The 8,856-nt window shown below is 50.5% G+C and overlaps 1 protein-coding gene across 1 annotated transcript in view; it reads left to right on the top strand.

Moving 5' to 3' along the window:
* Nucleotides 1–7,701, top strand: part of Srp68 (signal recognition particle 68) — a 29,458-nt gene extending 21,757 nt beyond the window's left edge. The window contains exons 11-16 of the mRNA XM_031352518.1: nt 1,552–1,708; nt 3,659–3,753; nt 4,803–4,932; nt 6,178–6,253; nt 6,629–6,681; nt 6,953–7,701. Of these exons, the coding sequence (XP_031208378.1) occupies nt 1,552–1,708; nt 3,659–3,753; nt 4,803–4,932; nt 6,178–6,253; nt 6,629–6,681; nt 6,953–7,180 (739 nt within the window). The 3' untranslated portion in view covers nt 7,181–7,701. The remainder of the gene's footprint in view (nt 1–1,551; nt 1,709–3,658; nt 3,754–4,802; nt 4,933–6,177; nt 6,254–6,628; nt 6,682–6,952) is intronic.
* Nucleotides 7,702–8,856: the final 1,155 nt, after the last annotated feature.

Genomic DNA, 8,856 nt, shown 5'->3' with positions numbered 1-8,856 from the left:
GTGCTGGGACTCCGAGCACCCACAGATGGTTGTGAGCTGTCATGGGGTGCTGGGACTCCGAGCACCCAGTGCTCTCGAGCACCTGTCTAACTCTTGAACCCTTACCTTCCTTTTGTTTTTTTTTGCTTGTTTATTTGAGGCAGAGTCTCTCTGCACAACCCTGTGTAGACCAGGCTAGCTTCGGACTCATAGAGAGCCTCCTGTCTCTGCCATCTCCTCCCAGATGAGGTGCCCAGGTGAGTGTAGCAATGCTATCTCACTGGTAGCCTAGGCTGGCCTCAAACTCTTGGGACTCCTTGTGCCTCGGTCTTGAGCATGGTGGAATTTGAGGTATGGACCACCCCAGCCAGCCTCTGACAGGAACTTTGGAGCTTCTGTGACCTAGGGCTCACTCCCTTCAGCTCCCAAGCTCTGCAGTTCATATCACTTTCACATTTAATAACTTCAGCTCAGTTGAATTCCACCTGTAAGCCCCTGAGTGAGAGCGGGGTCTGCCTGGCTCCTGTGTGAGCACCGGATGCCTGTCTGCCTGGTGGCCGATTCGCTCCCCCTCTGCATTCGCTGCTACTGCTGCTACTTGTGCACGCACAATAGTTGTCTTCCCAGGGCTCTGCTCGTGTGCACACACTTGTGTGCTCACACACTCCTCCCTTGTCACACTTGGTCTCCATTCTTGGGAGTTTGGTATTTGTAGATGTCAAATTGACTGTCAGATGACTCAGGTCCTTGGCATATCACTCAGGGTTCACCATAGATGTTATCTGTTTAGTCAGCTGAGGAGAGAGAGGCTCCTGGAGAGCTCTCCCTTTGCATCAGTGTAGTTTAGAGCCCGGAGTCAGTGTTGAGCTCACCTGACCTGGAGCGGGGCCTCTGAACCCTCACCTGCTCAGACTGAGGACATGTGGAACACCTTCCCCCCTTCAGCACTGGCTGGTTCAGGGTGTGGCTCTCCACTCTCTGTAGATGTCTGTGGTTGAGAGGGCAGCTTTGGGGCAGAAGTGACGAGTCAGGAGTCAGGTAGACTTTGTATTTTCGTGAATGTTGTAAACCTATGTTGTAAACGTACTCGTGTGTAATAGGACAATCTTCTAGGAACATCTCTCCTGTACCCATCACCTGTTTTCAAATTCAACATATTCAGTTATTTTAACATTCTTTGCATATTTACTTTTTTTATCTCTCAAAATGTAGCTGGTCTTGACTTGGTCACTTGTATGCCTAGTGTAGCCTCCCCTGCTCTGCGCACGCTCCACTGAGCTGTGTCCTCTCTGCCTTCTCACTTCTCGTTCATGTGTGGTCTCTTAAAGCAGCCCCTGTGACTAGTGTGGGTGGGGCCATGGGTGACAGCATACTGTCCTGTGTCAGCCCAGCAGCTTTCTGAGGACAAGCGCTGTCCTCTGAAACTGGGAGCTTGTGGCTTTGGGAAAGATGGCCCTGTTCTGTGATACTCCATACCCACCACCCTTGGGTCAGTCCCAGGTCAGTCTAGCATTCTTTCCAGAGCGTGAGCCTCCGTGAGTATAACCTGAGCTGCTGTGTGGTACGTTGCAGCTACCTGACCTACATCAAGCTGTCAACAGCAATCAGGCGAAACGAGAACATGGCTAAAGGCTTGCACAGGGCTCTGCTGCAACAGCAGCCAGAAGATGACAGCAAGCGCTCTCCCAGGCCACAGGACCTCATCCGGCTCTATGACATCATTCTACAGGTAACGCCTAGGAACTAGAAAGGCAGCTCTCCTCTCCCATGTTGAACACAAAATGATTTGGTTAGTGAAGGGCTTTTGAGAGCCTAGGGTGACTAGTTGGTAGTGGAAGACAAAGAAAGGTCTTGTGGTAATTCACTACCTAGTGTTCCGTATTTCAGGCACTTTGAGGTGTAGAGACTTGTGCATCTGCAGGCATTCACTTAGTGCTTTCACTGTGTAAGATACTCTGCAGGTGCTAGGGCGTCCAGAGACCTGAATTCACGTGTGTCAGCCTGTTGGTCACTTAGTAAGTTTGCCTCATTAAGCCTGGTCTGGTGAATTGTACCTGTGCCCTGACGCGTTGGATCCAGTGGTAGGTTCAAGGTTGGCCTGAGCTGTGTAATCTCCAGAAAAATGAACAGCGACTGGGGGCTGGGGAGGCAGCTCAGCAGAGGACTCGCTGTCAGGACCTCTAAGTCCTCACTCAACATCCACATAAAAAGCCAGGCCAGCAGCGAGGACCTGGAATCCCAGCACTAGGGAGACAAAGACAGGACTTGATGGCCAGACAGTCTGGCAAAGTGGGTGAGAGTGTCTCGACAAATGAGGTCAGGGACAGGTCTGAAGGACGGATCCACAGTTAGGAGTGCTTGCTCTGACAGTGATTAAGAGCATTATCAGCTCTTGCAGGGGACAGGAGTTGGGTTTCCAGCACCAGTGCAGTTGTTCACAACTGTGTCACTCCAAGGAGTCTAACATCCTTTTCTGGCCTCCATGAGCCTCCACATACATGTAAATAAAAATAGAATTACTCTTTAATAACAACAGTGCTGGGCTGGAGAGTTGGCTCAGTGGTTAAGAGCACTGACTACTTTTCCAGAAGTCCTGAGTTCAATTCCCAGCACCCACATGGTGGCTCACAACCATCTGTAATGGGTTGCGTGTAGTTTTATGCCCCCGCCTGGCTTCCTTTGAATCCAAGGATAAAAGACACCCCCTTCCTGGTTGCAAGAAGATATTGACAGATCAAGAACCAATTGGGGAACAGGACCTTAGCCTCAGGACAGCATCCTTCACCCATGGATTCCAGTGCCTTCTTCTGGTGTGTCTGCAGACACCCACAGTGTACTCATGTACATAAAATAAATAATTACAAACCAACAACAATGCTGAAGACAATTTCAAAGCATGGTGGCATACACCTGTAATTCCAGCACTCCAGAGGCAGAAGCAGGTGGGTCTCTGAGTTATAGGCCAGCCTGGGCTACATAGATAGACCCTGCACCCTTGCTCCTTTTCGGATAACCTGAGTTTGGTTCCCAGAACTCAAGTCAGATGGCTCCCAATTACCTGAACTCCAGCAGCTGAGGATCTAAAACCCTTTTCTGGTCTCTTTGGGCACCGCACATGTGGCAGACACAAACACATAAATAAAAACATCCTGAAAGGAAAAAAAAGATGACACCAGGTGTGAGGTGTGTGCCTTTAAGCCCAGCACTGGAGAGGCAGAGGCAGCTGGGTCCTTATACATAGTGAACTCCAGGATAGCCAGGGCTACATAATAGAGAAACCCTGTCTCGAAAGGAAAGGAAAGAAGGGAAGGGAAAGAAAAGGAAAAGGAAAAGGAAAGAAAATTAAGCAGAGACCAGTTGAGGAAAATATCCAGTTTTGACCTCTGGCCTCCATGTGCATATGCACACATGTGTACATACATGTAAGTACATGCATACCCACAAGCTGACTGTCACTGTCAAGTGGGTGGACCAATCTGAAGTGCAGGTTTTCCCGTCCGTGTGGTCCAGGACGTCTCTAAAGGTTGGTGAGCGGTGGGTTGAGTGGTAAGGGACAAGTGTGCTTTTGGTGACAGCGGGTATACGGCTGCCAGGCACCCCTCACTGACTTCCTAGAAGGTCTTCTGACAAGATCTATCTGGGGCTTCTCGTGGATTTTCTTGTTCCATCTGTTGTACAGAATCTGGTGGAGTTGCTGCAGCTTCCTGGCTTAGAAGAGGACAGAACCTTCCAGAAAGAGATAGGCCTCAAGACCCTGGTGTTCAAAGCTTACAGGTAACATCCTTCAGAGTTAGAAGGCTGTGCTCTGCATCCCAGCACCAAGCTCCATGGCTCATGGCTCACAGGTCATTTATAGTGAGCTATGCTGTCGAGCCGTGCAGGGGCTCTCAGCCCAGTGTGTTTAAAGGAAGCCCTTGGCAGAGATGGCAGTCCAGAGTTTTTCATCTAAGCTTCTGGTAGACTTTGGAGTTAGCCCTAGATTCTCCTCTCCAGTAGAAGCTCTGAGAGAGCCACGGGTTGCACAGGCATTGGCCAAGTAAGGCAGCCAGGTTGGGAGTCGGAGCTGAACTGGGGAAACTGAGCCCCTCAGATTCTCACACAAGAGCAGAGTCTCGGTGTGGCTCACCTGAGAGTGACTGCTCACAAGGACAGGGGTCTAGGTGGACGGCAGCAGAGGAGAGTGTGCCTGTCATCTCTTGGTCTCCCTAGGCTGCCCTGTCCCTGTGCTGCTCATGCCTCTCCTGCTATGTCAGGGGCAGCACTAAAGCTCTGTTGGCCCTGTAGAATTTTGGTGTGATTTGTTGAAAAGCTATGATTACACCTTTAATTCCAGCACTTGGGAGGCAGAGGCAGTTGGATTTCTGAGTTCGAGGCCAGCCTGGTCTACAGAGTGAGTTCCAGGACAGCCAGGGCTACACAGAGAAACCCTGTCTCAAAAAAACCAAAAGAAAAAGAAGAGAAAAGAAAAGAAAAGAAAAGCTATGATTAGAAATGGATAGTTGTGGTGTAGACATGTAAAGGCAACAGGCAGGGTTCTGTTGATGCAGTTAGCACTCCTTTCTCCCCTGCCTCTAGTTGCCACCATCCTGGGAGCTGCCTCCTCTGACATCAGTCACTGAAAGACAGTGGCTCATGTTGGACCTGCAGAGCCATCTGAAATTGCTGGGACACTTGGCAGTTTGCCTACAGAGGGCTAGGGTGGGTTTCGCAAGCAATGATCCCGACTTAAGAATCGTGTTTCCAAGCTTTAACATAAAGCCTGGCAGCGAGGCCAGCCCTGGTGTTGGGCAACCTTAGCTTTAAACAGCAACTCTCTCCATCAGGTGTTTCTTCATTGCTCAGTCCTATGTGCTGGTGAAGAAATGGAGCGAAGCCCTCGTCCTGTATGACAGAGTTCTCAAATATGCAAATGAAGTGAGTTCCCATGGGGGAGCCTTCAAGAACAGCCTGAAGGTGAGCCGGTGACCTCCCCGTGTTTCTAAGTGCTAGTGAGGGGTTCAGGGATTGTGACAGGGGAGGCCTTCTGCCTTCATCTTGAGTCACTGCACTGTGGCCTACCCTGTTCTGGGCCTGAAGAGGCTTAGCCAGGACAGAAAGCCATTTCAGCGAACTCGTGCAGGACACACCCATAACCCTTGCCCTTATAGGCTGAGGCTGCAGAACCAGGAGTTTGAAGCTAGTCTAGGCTGCAGAGCAAGCTCAGAGTCATAGCAAAAGCCTGTCTGCAGGAATAGGGTGGGGAATGTCACTACTGCTTGAAGAGGAGCAAACCCCACATATTGTCCTCAGATTGGCCACTCACTGAAATCACCTGGCAGATTAAAAAGCTGTGTCCCCATCACAGTGCCTCTGACTGGTGTGAGATCTGGAATCCACAAGGCATTTCACAGCCTAACTCCACACCTACCCTTTGTTCTTGGGGGTGTGGCTAGCCCAGCCTTTACTCTTACCATGGTTCAGGGCTCTTGTTTGCCAAATACAAGTTCAGAGTGGCCACCCCAGAGTGCTCATGAAATTTGAATTCACAGGTGTGTCCACCCTGGGTGTCAGCTTGCACTCAGAGGTCAGCAGTAGGTGTTGCTCATGAGCATTGTTCTCTCTCAGAGTGTAAGCCTTTCCCACTTATGAGCATTACTCTCTCTCTCAGTGTGTCAGCCTTTCCCACTCGTGAGCATTGCTCTCTCTCAGTGTGTCAGCCTTTCCCACTCGTGAGCATTGCCCTCTCTCTCTATCGGTGTGTCAGCCTTTCCCACTTGGAAGAAGCCAGGCCAGTGTTGGTTGGTTTTGGTTTCTGATGTGTGTGGAGATGGGGTCTCTAGGTTGTGGCTAAGGCTGGCCTTGAACTCTTGGTTCTCTTTGCCTCTACCTCCCAAGGGCTAGAATTAGCCACCAGACCTAGCATGTGTTGGGTTTTTTGTTTTTCTTTTTTATAGTAGAGACATTTTTAAAAATAGAGACTTTTTTTTTTTTTGGTTTTGTTTTTCGAGACAGGGGTTTCTCTCTGCAGCCCTGACTCTCCTGGAACTCCTCTGTGGACCAGGCTAGCCTTGAACTCACAAGCAATCTGCTGCCTCTGCCGCCTGCATTTTTTTTTTTAAGTCTAAATATGCTAAGACCCCAGTGGGATCAGCTACCACAAGCCTGCGCTGCTCACTATTCCAGCTGGCCTGGTGCTGACTGCACTCTCTGTTACTGCAGGACCTGCCTGACGTGCAAGAGCTCATCACTCAAGTGCGGTCAGAGAAGTGCTCGCTGCAGGCTGCAGCCATCCTGGGTGAGCCACCTCCCTGGTCTTGGCTGGGTCCCCAGACTCTCTTCTGCTACTCTTCTTCCACACCCAACACCAATATTTTACCATAAAAAGCATTGTTTCGGTTAATCTCTTAAGCTTGCCATTTCCTAGCCAGCCTTATTGCCTGCCAAGCTAGGCACTGAGCTGTGCAGAGGAATTTGGAAAACGCATCGTCCCCGCTCCTTAGCATCTTACAAACTCTGCTTCTGCTGTGGTTGGACACAGTAGATCCTTGCTGCCTTCCTACTGACTAGCTTTACTTGGGCTGTAGAGCGCTGTTTACCACTGATGAAAAGCCATACTGTGGCAGGAATGTACAAAGTCCCTTCTCTTACTAAATCCCTGTGGAATTTTCAGATGCAAACGACTCCCACCAAACAGACACCTCGTCCCAAGTCAAAGACAATACGGTAAGGCCAGCTGTGGCATCTGAGGGGAGGGTCTGTGCACCCTGCTCCTTCCCTTTTCTTACCCAGACACCTACAAATACTCAGTGGCTTGTTGGTGGTCCATATCCCCTAGGGAAACGGAGGAAGGTCCCTCCAAGTTACTCCATGCCAGTAACTAATGTTGGGGCTGGAGAGATGGCTAAGCAGTCAGTTGCTCTGCAAGAGACCCAGGTCTGAGTTCAGGTACCCACTGTGGTGGGCCTTCTGATTGACATTTTGATCTGTCTTCCAGCCTCTGGTTGAACGGTTTGAGACCTTTTGCCTGGACCCTTCCCTTGTCACCAAGCAAGCCAACCTCGTGCACTTCCCACCAGGATTCCAACCCATCCCTTGCAAGCCTTTGTTCTTTGACCTGGCCCTCAACCATGTGGCCTTCCCACCCCTTGAGGACAAACTGGAGCAGAAGGCCAAGAGTGGCCTCACAGGCTACATCAAGGGCATCTTTGGTTTCAGGAGCTAACCAGGCTCTTCCTCAGGGGCAGGGAGGTCCTGACTTACTCTGTGTGAGAGACCCGACAAGTCCATGGCATTAAACCCAGTTCTGCATTGGCTGGGGCAGAGCCCAGCACCCCTGTGGCCATTCATCTTGTGTTTGTAACTTACTTTTGTCACCTGTCATCTTCTGGGCCCAGAGTCAGGGTCTCTGTGTCCCCTGTGCCTCCTGGGGACTGCTGCTGTCCTGCCCTTGTAAGCCATGGCTGGTCACTTTTGGTCAGTATGTGTTCGGGATCCACACCAGGCTTGGGGGCTTGGGAGTGTTTGTCATGTGTCCTCAGTCCCATGGATTTGAAACGACTCCTCCTCGCTGTGAGCGTCCAGAGTCTCCTGAAGTTTGTCCATGACTGAAACATGGGCAGTGTCACCCAGAGTTGGTCAGCCTTACCCCTTCTCCGAGAACAAGCAGAGCACTCTATTTTTAACTATGTTCCACTCGTAAATGATGAAACCAAATCTTCTATTAAAAGGCAAAGATGATGGAGACTGAGCCTGTTCTTTGCATGCCCCTCCTCACCCCTACCCAGCTCTCCCAGGGCCTGGGTGAATGACCACGAGGGCAAGTGTGCGCTGCGCTGCCTTGCTGATAGCCAGATGTGGCTGATGCCGGGGTGCCTTAGAGGCTGTTGTCTGTGTCCCCATCTGTGAGCTTAGACCCTGCCCACTTTCTTCCTCCTTCCTCCTCTTCTCCTGTGGCTGTGAACTTTGCTTTTGCTTTTGACATACTTTTGTTTCTTTCTTTCTTTTTTTTTTTTTTTTTTTTTTTTTTTTTTTTTTTTTTTTTTTTTTGTTTTTTTGAGACAGGGTTTTTCTGTGTAGCCCTGGCTGTCCTGGAACTCACTCTGTAGACCAGGCTGGCCTCGAACTCAGAAATCTGCCTGCCTCTGCCTCCCAAGTGCTGGGATTAAAGGCGTGCGCCACCACTGCCTGGCCATACTTTTCTTTAGTTTCCATGACAGATTCAGTAACGGCCATCACAAAAAAGCAGTGTAAGGAAGAGTGAACCTAACGTGGACCTGCGATACATAGCTACCTCTCAGGCCCTTTGGAAAGCAAAGGGCCGCCAGGAATGAATTCAGACCAGAGCAAGCTGGGTAGCGTGAGGGCAGGCGGAGGCCGAGGGGCTGACCGTGTGCTCTTGAGGATGGATCCCAGCACTCACACCAAGGGTGAAAGGTCTAGAAAGGGTTGTGGGAAACATGCTGGGCTAGCCTGGGATGCTCAGAGGGGCTGCCTCCTCCCTGGGGAATTCTAAAGTATCACAGAGCTCCACAGCTGTTTATTAATGTGCTTTGGGCTGTCATGGAGCTTGTTTGGTTTTAAGTTTCACCATCTGCCTGTGATTTAGGAGTTTCCTTTTTTCCCTCTGTTCCCTCCCCTCTGTCCTTCCCTAGGAAGATATATAGCAAGATGGATGCCGACAGGCTGACAGCTGCAGATAGTCCCGAAGGCTCTGGTCAGTGTCCAGGATGGGCTGAGGTGTTAGGTACTGAGGTCATTACATTTCCTTTTGGAATTAGTGACGGAACCCAGGCCTTGCCCATGCTGGGCAGGAGCTCTACCATAGACTGGGTCACAGCGTGTGTGTGTGTGTGTGTGTGTGTGTGTGTGTGTGTGTGTGTGTGTGTGTGTGTGTGTGTG

This window comes from Mastomys coucha, unplaced genomic scaffold, assembly GCF_008632895.1.
Source record: "Mastomys coucha isolate ucsf_1 unplaced genomic scaffold, UCSF_Mcou_1 pScaffold5, whole genome shotgun sequence".
NCBI classification, from domain to species: domain Eukaryota; kingdom Metazoa; phylum Chordata; class Mammalia; order Rodentia; family Muridae; genus Mastomys; species Mastomys coucha.
Note: the sequence above shows the minus strand (reverse complement) of the source record. Positions and strands in the feature narration are given on the sequence as shown.